The sequence below is a fragment of the Thunnus maccoyii genome, chromosome 7, assembly GCF_910596095.1.
Source record: "Thunnus maccoyii chromosome 7, fThuMac1.1, whole genome shotgun sequence".
Classification (NCBI taxonomy): domain Eukaryota; kingdom Metazoa; phylum Chordata; class Actinopteri; order Scombriformes; family Scombridae; genus Thunnus; species Thunnus maccoyii.
The window spans coordinates 2,849,658-2,864,114 of NC_056539.1; the positions used below are offsets into that span (position 1 = coordinate 2,849,658).

At 37.0% G+C, this 14,457-nt stretch overlaps 1 protein-coding gene across 1 annotated transcript in view; it reads left to right on the top strand.

The window, feature by feature from the left end:
- Positions 1–246: 246 nt before the first annotated feature.
- LOC121900496 overlaps positions 247–14,457 on the top strand; it is a 32,409-nt gene continuing 18,198 nt past the window's right edge. Inside the window, exons 1-2 of the mRNA XM_042416894.1 lie at positions 247–319; positions 13,336–13,598. Coding sequence (XP_042272828.1) covers positions 247–319; positions 13,336–13,598 — 336 coding nt within the window. The remainder of the gene's footprint in view (positions 320–13,335; positions 13,599–14,457) is intronic.

Below are 14,457 nucleotides of genomic sequence, written 5' to 3' on the forward strand. Positions count from 1 at the left end.
AATGCACCTTTAGTACTTCATCCAAAAGACAGTGTACAACAAACCAGTTTATAGTTTAAGTAAAGAATGGGGAAAAAAGCAAAACCTGACTACTATTGCTTGTTTATGTAGCCGCCGGAGCCGGAGAAAGTCTGCTGAAGGGCAGCTTCCAGGAGCTAACCCATCAGAACAGAGTGGGCTCATTGAGAGGGGGGACAGGAGCTAAAATGTCCTGTTTCAGATAGAGGCTGAAACTCACAGGTTCCTATGGATCAGTGTCGTGGACCCCCTGGTTATGGATCATGGGCTTCCATGGACTGTGGCTGTGGGGACCCCTGTGGTCCTGCCTGACACCCACCCCTGCTATTATTATTATTATTAGTCATACTTCTATTACAATTATCATTGTTATTGTTATTATTGTTGTTGTTATTGTTCTTCTCTGTCTATCCCTTTCCCCCTCCCTCCCTCCCTCCCTCCCTCTTTCTCTCTCAACCCTACTGGTCAAGGCAGATGGCTACCCAGCTAGAGCCTGGTTCTGCTTGACGTTTCCTCCAGTTAAAGGGGAGTTTGTCCTTGCCATGGTTGCCAAGTGCTGCTCATGGGGGAATTGTGGGTCTCTGTAAAATAAAGAGTATGGTGTAGACCTGCTCTACGTGAAAAGTGCCCTGAGATAATGTCTCTAATGATTTGGCACTGTATAAATAAGATTGAATTGACTTGAATTGCAGGAACTGTTTGGGCTTGTTGTCATGCTACAGAATAAATTTGGAACCAATCAGACGCCTCCCTGATGGTATTGTCAGACTCGGGGAAGCAGGAGTGGACCCAATCGCAGAGGCCGGAATGCAGATATGATGAAAAACTCCTTTAATTGTGGATGGTCATGGACAGGCAAACAGAGCTGAACAGAACTAGCAGAAGAAACGAAACAAAACGATCCAACAAGGACTGAACAGAAAACCAGAACTTAAAGAAACTGAACTAACAAGGAGATGAGGTGCAGGTGGGGAGATGGGTGGAGAACTCGAGAGGGGAATGAACATACAGGGAGCTGATTGGCTGAGGACACACAGGGAGTGGGGCAGGGCTAATGAGTCCAAATGCAGGGCAGGTGTGGAGGAGTACATGAACACACAAGGGAAACAGAACAAAAACCCAGAAAACAAACTCAATGCCATCTATACTAACCCATCCAAAACCAACCACAAACACAAACCCAAGCACACAACCCAACAAACCAATGATGCAGTCCTCCAAAACCCACCACCCAACCGATACAAGAAAACCCCCATGAACCGAAGGACCAGACAGAAGTGCAAAACCAGGAGACCCCAAATAACACAACACCAGACCAAAAAACACCCAAAGTCCAGGCAAGATGTGACAGGTATTGCATTATGGATAAGAATCTAAATATCTAAAGAGCCTAGAACTGTTGCACAGTTCTGTATATTGAGTTGTTGTCTGTTTAGTGTTATGTGTAGTTATTCTTAGTTATTATTCTGTTGTCTTCCCCTCTGTCTGTCTGTCTGTTTAGTTGTAGGACCTTACATATAAAACAACAGGTGAGAGTGTTTGATGTGCACTTGAGAAAAACATTTGCAGAATAGTGACAAGTTTCTAGCTTTGATTTTAAAACCTGCAGTGTTTACATCCTTTTTTCCTAACTACAAGTCTTCCGCTACCCTGCCGTTATTGATGATTTGCAGCCACCTGTAGATCATTGGAATAGTGGGAAACCACTGGCAAGAGTGTGTCTCACGTTGCCCGTATGTGTGTGTGCATGTGCATACACAAGACAAATAAAACGATAGTCTACTCTAAAAAAAACCCTGCTCCATACCTCCTTACCACCTACTGCTCCAATATCTCAAGATACAAAACAACATTTTGACAACATTATCACACCTCTGGCATGGATGGATCTATTTCTTTCTTCATTCTCATTGGAATACTTTGACATTTTGGGTAATAAACTTATTTGTTTTCTTTCTGAGACCTAGATGAAAAGATTGATACCACTCTCATAAATGTTATATACAGTAAATATGAAGCTACAGCCAACAGCCTAGCTTAGTACAAGGACTGGAAATGGGTGGAAATAGTTTGCCTGGCAAAATAGCTAGCAAAATGTACCTACCAACACCTCTAAAACTCACTGATTGACAAATATCTCATTTGTTTAATCTGTACAGATACTGGATTGTAATAACAAGGGATTCAGTTCAATACAGTTTTATTTATACCGCGCCAAATCATAACAGAAGTTATCTCAGGGCACTTTTCACACAGAGCAGGTCTAGACTGAACTCTTCACAGGGGATTATGTGTAGGCATCTTGGCCTGGAGCAGTAACTTCTGGATTGAGAAATTTAACTCTTAGCAAGAAAGCAAATAAATAAATTTGTTCATTTTCACATAGAGATGCCTATTCATATCATTAACCTTCTTCCAAGCTCAAAAACCTTTGTTGGTGGATAAAATAAGAAATATCTTTTGGAGGAATTATGTTAGAGGAGGATAATCCTTTTTAACACACATCATGTTTTTGGATATTTGCTACAAAATGTTGGAAGGAAAATCCACAGAGCCCATCACAGCATAGACAGCTGCTTTTTGTTGTTTTTACTGAATTTGAAAAACATAAAAACTTTGGCAAACAGTAAATATTGGATGCATGAGTGACACAAGATTTATAGGACAGCCCTTAAGGTTTTTAAGGAACTTGTGCTTCAGTTTAAAAAGGGCCCGCTCACCTGGCCTATACGTTACAGGTAAAACCGGTACTGTAATCTGTACACACACTGTAAAAAAATAAAGACAAGGCAACATCAAAACAGTATTAATATAATGTATAGTACATTATTTAATGGTGGTCAACAGCTGCATGAATGTGGGATATCACATCATTTCATAATGAAATACAAAGATTTCTTTGCAAAATGTAAATCTAAAGGGTCTACAGTCTGATGTGTTACTTGAGTTATAACAGTACATACAGTGACAATGAAGAATTTTACCACCACCTGTCACACAGATTAAGACCATTACGCTATGAAATACTTGTTTTGAATGTTGCAGCGACAAGAAAACAAAAGAGGAATTCTGTGTCAAATTGTTTTGAACCTTAAAATATTTGACAAAGAACCAAATAGTCCTGTTTTTGGTCGAAGGTATAAAGAAGTGTCAGAAAGCAGTAAATTAAGCAGTAGTTCAGGTGTTCTTCAGTAATGGTGCAGGAAAGAGAGAAGAATCTGAGCCATGAAACTGTCAAAATGCTCTCCAAACTATGCTTTTTTTTTTTTTACATATTCAGACTATTTCTAAAAAATCAAATTTTACACTCCTTAAAATAGTATTTTAGATATTGAATACAATTTGAAGCCTTACATTTTCGCTCTCTTTATTAAGACTTTTTGCAACCTGTGGAAACCCTGCATGATCTCAAGTTATAAACTAGGATAACTATTCTAAGTAGGACTGTTTAAGCTGAATAGTAACTTAGACTTTATAGCTGGTTCATATGTCTCATTATCATTTTATTTATTTGTATTATTACCTGGTCCTGTGAGTAACTGAGGAGACTTAATAATTTGATTCTGTCTGTGAACTTGTCATGAAAACAGATATTAATGTATTTGTATTAATAGACTTGCTTGATACAGGTTCTACTAAGAGTGGCAATTTAGAATTTGGGAAGGTCAGAACACAACATTAATTTTGTTTTGTCTGTCTAACATTACAATCCCCTTCAGCAGATGTGAAAACAAACTTTCAAACACATACATCATCCTGCACAGAGAAGAGAACAACATCACAGTGAAAGAACAAGAAGCAAAACACATTTTTGGAATAAAGGGGGGCTTTAAGAATGTTAATAATTATAAATAGTTGTGATAAAATTAGAAAACTTATGAAAAACAGGAGAAAAAAATAAATTAATATATGTAATAAAGCCAAGTCACTCTGAAAAACACAGACATGGCTCAGTGAGTGCATGAGAGGGATAAAAGTGGTAGAGGTCAAGCACAAGGACATGAAACAGAGGAAGGAGAGAGGATTGTTGACGAACCAGGAGGTGTTGTAGTGAGGAACTCAGTGAGTGAGACACTGTTTACCATAAGTTCAGCTAAACATTTTTTAACCAAAAAGTGTGTGAAGCAGTGTTTCAAGACAGAAAACTTAAAGACATGAATTCAAAAAACAATGTGGTTTCACTTAAGTTTCCACTCTTGTTTTGTGTTGTCTTTACAAAGCACTTGTCAAAGCTGTGATTTTCTAGCTGAGATAAGGCCTTTTCAGGGGTGTGGCATGTCTGTCTCCACAAGGCTTTATTGAGCTGCCTTTGGTCCCTGCAATGAGCGAGGCAAGCAAGGAAGAAGAGGAAGAGTCAACTTTACATTATTGCAATGCTGCACAGACTATAGATTGAATCAGCACTGTGAAAAACCAACAGGCATTGCAAACAGATCAAATATTAGAGAAATCAGTAGATTATTTCCTTAATGATTTGAGAGTTTCACTTAGTTGGCATGTTTTTACATTGTGCTTTACCTGTCAGTGTGATTGTTTGGTCAGGTGAAGCAGAGGCACTGTTGAGCCCTGAGGCCTTGCTGTAACTCTTCAAACTATATAGCAGCAAGAGGACACACCTTTGAGAAACATGCACGCATGTGACTGTTGAAGTTATAGGGAGAGGGAGGGAGAGAGGATGGGAGAGGGGAGGAGGGGGCTGTACATCGAGAAGTGGTTGCAGATCTGAAGGGAGGAGGATGAGGCTGACATAGGTGTGTCTTTAACTGAAATTATTTAAGGTAAGGTAAGGGCTGTACGCCCAGAATGGACAGCGAGACACTTATCTAGCTTGGTGCATAGTGTGGCATCCCTGCAGACATGGCTCGGCTCTCCCTTGCAGAAGGGGGACTGCTGCTGCTGTTAGCACTGACCTTGGTGAGTATTTACTCTGAAGCTACTCATAACTTTCACCTTGACACAGTGGAACATGCTGCAGGCGATGAGAGAGCCCTTAGTTACAGGAAAGGGATTGTTTTTTTCTCCCAGTGGACTAGAGCTGCTCTTTAATAAATGTAATTACTGAGCATGATAAAGAATGCTTAAGTGGATTTATGGTTGCTCAACTTTTTCAAAGTCATATAAGATCAAAAATCATGCACAGAGGAAAAGAAAAGTATTTTCAGTTACAGCTTCCAAATATTCATATGTATACCATTCAGTATTGTATCATTAAATAATGCATGTAATTACAGCTTGTGCAGCAATCAGAGAATGTCAGCTTGTTTCAAATAATGGCAGCCTAATTAAACCACAATTACAATGGAGCTGCTGTCTGAGGCATGCCTGAACAAAACTGTTGTTTTAGTATTGCGGCACCATATCCGAGGATGTACTTGCACAGAACAGAATTTTCCATCTATTAATGTTGACATACCACATATTCAAGTCAGTTTGTATGTAGCCCAAAATCACAAATTTGATTTTTAAATGATAAAAAAAAGATAATTAAATGTGTTTCAAAGAATGTAAACAACTTTTGTTCATGTTTATGCAACCCAATTACCAGAACAAAATGTTGGCGTTGAACGTTTCTGCAAACCACTACGTTGAATGTCTACGTTTCAGTGTTAACCATTATCCATTGAATAATGATGTTTTATGATGTGACGTCACTGTGGTTAAGGTCTGGTTAGGTTTAGGCACAAAGACCACTTGGTTAGAATTAGGGAATGATCATGGTCTGGGTTAAAATAAAATAAAAAATAAAATAAAAACGGCTGCAAATGTCCCGACGTCTTGATAAAAACGGGTCGGTTGAAACGGGAAGCGGGCATTGGTTTCAAGGTGGTCTTGAACCGTGCTTCCAACTTTCAACATAAACTTCCTAACCATCCATCGACCCCTCCTCCTCCTAATAAGTAAGTCAGCCCATATAGATCGCATGTGAACTACGTCACTTTAGAAATGTTGACATATTTTGGAAATGTTGATATGATACGTTTTGTAGAAATGTTGATATGATACGTATTATTGAAATGTTAATATGCTATGTATTACATGTGTTGAAACGTAGATATTCAACATGTCTGTGGTTTGCAGAAACTTACAGTGCCGTTTTATTCTAGCGACCAGGCTGATTTATGAGCTTTTGAGCTCATAAAATGTCTCATGCTGCTGTAACCAGAGGTACAATATAGAAGAAACACACCTACAAACAGGTTTATTTGCAGCAGAATAAATTATTATTATTATTATTATTATTATTATTATTATTACTATAACTATTATTATCATTATTTATTATTATTATTGGATCTGTGGACCCTCTAAGCATGTTTCATCCTGTATAAAAATGTATTTATAGAGTTTCTTCTTAAAAAAAACAATACTAACTACCCCAGTTCATTTATTTAGTTTTTCCCCAGAGTTTACTCATGTCCTTCAGCTGCTCCTCAAACGGCAGGTTTAACAGGTTCTTGTAGATTGAGCATGTCAGCAAATATACAGTGAGTATTGTATACTGTATACTGTGATGACACAATGGTGTTGAGCTCTCACACTCACATCAGTAATCCACAGATTTAGGGGCTTACTGTCCAGTATTTGAGTAGCATCTATCCAGGAAAAAACAAACAAACAACTTTATAGTCTGTTGGTTATACTTGTGTGTCAGATACAATCATTATGCTGATGGGACAGGTTATTAATTAATATTTTACTGATAAACATATTTTATTTTGCATAATCTCTAACATCCTTTCTGTGGTTGATGACTTGTGATGAGAAATATGCAAGGGTCTATACCCCTACCTCCCAAACGGTAGAGTAATAACCATACAGCAGCTTTGTATTGCAAAGAGCCTGCTGCATTCCACAGTTTAAGGGTCCTCACAGTAAAAAATGCTTACCTTTGCTACTCAGCTGGGCTGACTGGAAAAGTGCCTAAGGGACTCGACTGGAGGGTCTCCGTGTGTGCTCTTTCACACAAATACTGTTAATCTGTTAATATAAATTATGTGGTGAAATATGTTATTTGGAGCTTATATTTATTCTTCAGTACCACAACACAGCATCTGATTAGTATTTTATGATTATTGGTATTTTATGAAGTTACACATATTAGGTTTTTAAAAGGCTGATATTGATATTCTTTAGACTCAATGTTTGTAATTTTGACCATTTTTAAGCCATAAAAAATGAAGAAACACATAAAAGTACAATAATTTAACAGTTTTTCCCATCAGAGTCCATTCCTGCTGAAGTAACAAACACTTAAGTGAATGACAAAATTACAAAATAATAATTGATCTGTTGAACAAATAAAACATGTAAATTATCCAAAGTAGAAAGGTTAACAGAGTTTTGAGTCTCTTTTAAATGATCACTTCATTCATACTGATTTAACTGTGGTGTTAAGTTTTTTTTTTTAATTTATATTTGTATCTTATGTCAAGTTAATTAGTTATCAAGTTGCATAGAGTACGGCTTTAGATTTAAGTTAGATCATCTCGAAATCATTTTTTCTTTCATCAATTCAATCATTCAATTTCAATCATTTTGCTTCAGCCCCAGCCATCAGTCACAGTTGTGTTACATATGATATTGTATTGAAAACTGTGTTAGTCTTTGTTATCATGCTCTGTAGGCTGACAACTTCCATTCAAGTTTCTATATCAAGCAGCAGGGGCACATGCACCCCAATCAACTAAAAAATGATAGCCTAAAACTAATGTGAAAGCCTCAAACTAACGTAAAACTGTAAAGCTTAAGCAGGTTTTTCAGATCAAATGTGTCAGCAAAGAAAAGTTCACCATCCCATCTCAACAGCTCATCACTCACAGTCTTAACAGTCACCCTTTACATCTGAGGCTGGTGGTAGCTTTAAACATTATTTGCAGCACAAACTGTGATGACATTTCAGTGTGGAGCTGAAGTCACATCACTGACTGTGTTCAACCTACAGTAGACATGATAAGTCTACTACAGGTCTGAAAAATGTACACTTACTCATTATTATTAGTAACATGTAGACAAAGCGGAAGTAGAAGAGAAAATAATAAAATACTGTTGACAATACAGGGTAGGTGAAGAGGAGAAGGAGCAAGTAGGAGCAAGATGGTTAATGAGGAGAACTTAAGGTTCAAACACAAGATAAGACAAGATGTGGAGCCCCTACCCCACCCCCCACCCACCAAAAAATAATAAAAATAAAATAATAATAATAATAATAATAATAATAATAATAATAATAATAATAATAATAATAATCGAATGTGCAGTATGTACTGATAGTAATGGGGGAATGAGGTTAAAAAAGAGTGGTAGCTAAGCAACCTTCTTCTAAAATTTGACCCTTTGTGAATATCCATAAATCATTCCATTACATCAGATTTGAGACTTGATTTGACTAACTCAGAAAGCCATTTTAAGAGGTTAATTTAAGATAAATTTGGAATGTATGTCTACACAGAATGAGGACTGTGGATTTTGGAAGCATGTTAGGAAGGGTTTTCTTAATGACCAGTACAGTATGAATAGGAGGAATGATTACAGCAAACAAAACCTCTTTCAGTATATATACAGCATGTACATGTGAGGATTGAGAACCTATCGCGGTGTGTGACCAGCACAGAGCTTCAAACAGCTATGCTCAGAATGTACAGTATGCTCAGAGAAATATCAGAATCATTCTAAAATAAATCAGCACTAACAACCAAAAATCATTTTCAAAAATCACTTCATACTTAAAAGTAACAATTTCAACGTTTTCTATGAGAACTTGCTTGCACAGCTACTGGTGTTTGGTCAGTAGTAAATATGCTTGCTAAGCAGTCATTTGAGACATTTTTAATAGGTTTGTTTATTTCTTTTAATTCATTAAAAAATAAAACTGATTTATAAAACTGTTTTAGCGTTGTATCTAAGAGCAGAGGTCATAATTCTATTTGTAAGTGAGGGGTAACAAAGTCACAGGGGCTTATACTAATACTCTTTTGGCAAAAAAAAAAGACTCAAGCATGAGTATAAATGAGACTAGAAATGTAACTGGTAGCTTCTACCCCACAAATTAAACAGTGACCTGCTTCATTCTCTGTTATTGACACAAATCTGTTCTGGTCAGGTGTTATGTACCATAATGAACATATAAACTGTACATCTCTTGAAATGATATGATGTTACAAGGTTCTTTCTATTGGGATTTACGTGAGCCTTGAGTTTACATTGTTATCCACTGTAGATCTATCAAGAGTCATGTCAAAGGTCTGATAAAAGGAAAAACTTCAGCTTTAAATAGGGGACCAAATATGTTTATTGGAGGGACAGATTTGGCCCATAGGCTGCTACTTGCCTACCACTGGTATGTGGTGCCAGTATGACTTTATAACTATAGAGCTATTCTGTATAGTAGCATATCCTCCTGGCTTTTATTGCAGTTTATTATACTCTGTGTGTTTGTCCTGCCCAGAGTTTGCCACTTGACATCACAGGTGGGAATGTACTAGTCAAACTTCCACACTACCAGCTGAGTGTTATATAACACATTAAGATCACCACACCCAAGCAGTGTTAAATGAAGGAGATAATGGAACATTTACTGCCTAGCTGAACACATAGTGCTGAACCAATATCAACTCATCAGCCTTTTTACTGTTGTCAGACTCGAGACTCCAAGTGTTAAACATGACAGCACTAGCAGTTCCAACAACAACATCCACAGCTTCCAACATGATGGTAGCCTGCTGTCACACAACACAGCTAAGGAATCACGTCAAAAGGTCAAGCTCTTAGCACCCAATTCACGGGCCCTTTTCCAGTTCCCATGCTGGCACAGGAACATTTTTTTATCACGCATTGTGCAGGCATGCTGAATGCCAAACATTATTCACTTTCAGTGCTGGTATCATTCTTGCACACGCACAAGAGCTATATTAACATTCATGACAGGACCACACCTCACTCACCTCTTTGAAGAGCTGACACTGCAATCAACTTAAGTCAATTATTACAGTCATGATTGATGCACTGCTATGTTTGACTTACTTACTGTATTAATGATAGGTATTTAGCACAACAATATATATTTAACTGCAATAAGTGCATGTTTCCAGACACTATTAAGTTATAATGAAGTGTAGTTAATTACAATTTTTGTACTGGTGTTTGAATTTTTTTTAACACATTGTGCACACTTGCATTATTAGTTGATTTAGTCTTTTGTACAAGTTAACGTGTTTAATATACATTACCTGCAATTTCACTGTTTTGGTTTAGTCTCAACTCTCTCATCAACCTTGTTTCCAATTCACTATACAGTACACTCCCTCCCAGTACCAAACAACCAAACAGCTAATAGACAAAGTTAGCAACTAGATCTTCATTTATATTTAGTGGCCAGATACTGTCTTAAGAACTGATAGAGACCAAAACAGAGCTAAAAACAGAATGAATATTGGAGTTACATGTACTTACTACAGTCGATGATTGTTATGACCCTTGAACTGACACATAAATGAAAGGCAGTAATCAATTAATGTTATTAATTGCAGCTTTGATTTTTCCTCTATGACTTGTCAATATGTCTGCTGTCAAATAGACCTATTAATGCAGATTTAAAGACTTTTTCCATATCTGACACCACTGTTAAGGTTAAGGTTAGATCAGGTTAGATTAGGTTAGATAAGGTTAGGTTAGGTTAGGTTAGGTTAGGTTAGGTTAGGTTAAGTTAGATTAGGTTAGGTTAGGTTAGGTTAGGTGAGATTAGGTTAGGCACAAAAACATTAACATTTCTTGAAATTTTGTGGTTTAAAAAGAACTACTCAATTAAGATTAGGAAAGGGTTACAAGAAGACATAGCTGACTGTTGGTAGGTGAACAGCGGTCTCCTGTGTTACACAGTCACACACACTCGAGGCACCCATTCTGACCAAGACGTCACACTAATTCCACCTTTGCTTCTGACATACAACCACCATCATTTGCACAGCTAGCAGAGATCCAAGTCTGGTCAACATAAATATAGGTTGATTTTGGCATTTGAACAAGCAATCAATGTAGTCCTTTTTCTTGATATAGTAAGGGATTTGAAACTTGAGCAGGCCAGCATATTGTAAAAGGTATCTAGACTTAACATATACTGCACACTGGACTTTGTTTGCTCACTGCTGTCTCCATAAGTGTATGTCTGTTATATGGTTTCAGATGCTGTAGAAGTATTAATACTTTATTTTTAATTACCTCATTATTGGGGGCACCACCTCCTTTTTTGGTTACGATTTGTTAGTGCTAGGAGAGTTTCAGTTTAATCTATGAATCAGTCTCATAATCGTAAGTTCTTGTCCCAAACAGTGACCTCTGTTTGCTGCAGTTCAAAGACACAAACAAACACTTTTAGGATAAATGAAGATATTTATTAATAGCTAAATGTCTTGAGGATACATGATAAAGCATAGATAATATACAGAAAACAATAAATAAATAAGGCCTGAGAATGATGATAAAAATAATAAAGAAAATTATTCAGCAAGAGTGGCTCGAAGTGCGTGACTCTAGGCTTAACGTATTACATTGGGGAATGCTAAGGAGAAAGCTAATTCAACTTCTCTAAATAAACTCTTTTAATTTAAACGTTATTCGACATCAACTCTTGATCACAAAGCCATGTTATGCCTTACTGTTGAGGTGTTTCGTCATCGTAGAGGCGTCATCTTGGAAGGTCCAGCGTTGTTTGACGCAGCATCACCAGCGGTGTTGCAGTGAAAGAGCCCTTATCAGCTGTAGGCTGTGGCGCATCTCAGTGGATGCAGAGGCGTTGAATGCCGGTAAAGAATCAGGCCGTTTCAGGCTGCTCTGGCAGTCTGGAGTCTTTAGGCCGGCTTCACTTCTGGGTTGCAGTCTTGCTCTCAGAGAGCAGTTCTTCTTCTTCTTCTTTTTCTTCCTCAAGAGTTTAAGTTGCAGATTCAGGCTTTTGGTTGGCTTGTAGTAACTTAAATTGAGTGTCGAACAAAGTTTATTTATTTATTTTTGCTCAAGTCTTCAGCAGCATCCACTTCAAAATAAAATACTGTACGTGTTTACTTCAAATTAAATTACTACACGTGGAAATACGAGACTCAATGTTACTAATGAAACAAAACAAATTAACTTGTTGCAATAAAAGGTTAAATATGGATATATTTGGTTGAGAAACAAATAAAAGAGAGGCCGGTGCTTTGCAGCCTGCGTCTCCTGAAGTAAAGGAATTTGGTGAAATCTAATTCTGAGTTTTAACATGCAAAAACTCACACTTCAAGTCACTGTTGCCTGTTATTTCACATTAAAGCTGTAACACACTTTTCATAATGTCCAAGCATTCATGATATTTCTGATTAATAACAGTCCTGTCAGCTTGTATCATATTTGTGAAACCATTCAAGAAAACAGTTAAGCAGTTTACATGATTCATGATGTCAGTTCTTCTAATAACAAACATTAACCTTCATATTAACACTTCATGATGTCTAAGCATATAACCTTCATTGATTCAACTTTCTCAAACTATTTACACAACTTAAACCATCTATTGAAATAAAGTTTCATACTGTAGCGCAAGGAAATAAAGTTAGGCAACACTTATGTGATTAGATTACTTTCAGAAACATATTAAATTTAAGTTGACATAACTTACTTCATAGTATAAAAGCATTCAATGTGAGTATTGTTTAACAATAAAAGAAACTTTGAACTCAAATCCTTCAAATATTATCTTTACATTCCTATTATTTTAGAAACTTCATTCTTTCAACCAAACTACTTGTCTAATTTAACTACTAAAATATGATTGTCTATGAGGTTAATAGATCACAGGTTAAACAATTAAAATATAAATACATGGTTATCAAACATTCATTAACTCTTCACTTAAGGGAATTTAACTCTTGTCAATTGAGGAGCAGTATTGTTACCTGTTAGTATAAAGGATAATACAATTTAAGTTTTATATCTCTTTAGTAGATAGTCATACACTTATGAAAGTTATACTGTTCTTCTTGTATTTACATGACAAATAACATGATATATATGAGTTACATAATGATTAGACATTTAATTTACATGAATTTCAGGTTTGCCTCAGATTTGAAAGGGGCTTCTCAAAGTCCTCAGGAATGTGGATTAGTTTATGGCTTTGGTGATAAGAAAGTCTGTCTTCCATCTATAAGGGGGGAGTTGTTTTACTCCGGTCCAAGTGGCCTTTAGGGTCATTTCATGCTTTTAGTTCGTGTTGTAATTCAATTTATCGAAATGGTTTATGAGGAGGTCTTTCTGAGTCTGTTGAACATCACTGATCAAACCCCCACTTAGAAGGTTACAAAGGTCAGTTCTGCAGGCCGTGGGTCTGCTCTTACAAACTTAGGAATCCAGGGAGTCTGTCTCTTATTTTCCTTAAGAATCAAAGTTTAGTTAACACAATTAAAGAACAAGCGGTTGTCCTCCTACAGATGCTCAGTGCTGAGGCTGGAGCAAAGAAGCCACAGACACTGAGGAGAAAGAAGAGAGAGTGGATCCTTCCTCCTTCCAAGCTGCGTGAAAACACAGACTACACCAACAGCAAATTCATTGCCAAGGTAAGGCTTCTGACAATCAAAATTTTATTACCCATAATTAATAAACTGTAGTATCATAATATGTACCCAACACAAAACTGACATCCTTGAAAGCTGCCAAAGCGCCATGATGGATGAGCTTCAGCTCTTAAAAACATCAAACAAAGAACTGGTTCAGTGAATCAAGCAATACACCTATAGGGAATTTGGTCAGTGTACTCCCAAAGTGTTTGATGGGTGTGAAAGTCCCAAACAAAACAAAACAAAATAACCAGCCAGTCCAGTGCTCCATGTTTCTTTACTACAGCTAAAAAACATGCAGTACTCTTTTTTTAATTGTTGACCGAATGGGCTTAGCAGGCACAGGCCCCGGGGCCAAAGTAGTCAAAGCGCCCCTAAGCAAGAGACTCTGTGACTGTTGTGTGACAGTCATAGAACTCAGTCAAAAGTTAGGATGTCTCTTTTTGATCCTCATATGAGACCTACAATATTGCCAATTTGCCAGTACAGATTCTAAATTTCTATAAATTTTTATTACATTTTTATTTATTTTTTTACCATATAATGTAGCTGCACAGAGCAGGATTTAGTATTTTACTGAAGTGAAGGATTGCTTTGCTTTGAGAAAACATAACCCTCACCTCAGGTTTCTTGTGATGGTTTCCTAAAATATTTTGCATAGAGCCCATAGAGAGGAGAGAGTGTCATTGGGGATCTGCTGTGGCAGGATATTTTTTAAAGGATTTGGACAGTCTCTTTTCAGCTCCAGTGTGAGCAAAACACAGTCTAAGTTGTTGTTTTTTTTTAACCAACAGCAGCACTTTATAATTAGCTGCTATAATGTAGCTGGAAGCTACACCTACTGTATGTGCCCAGAGGC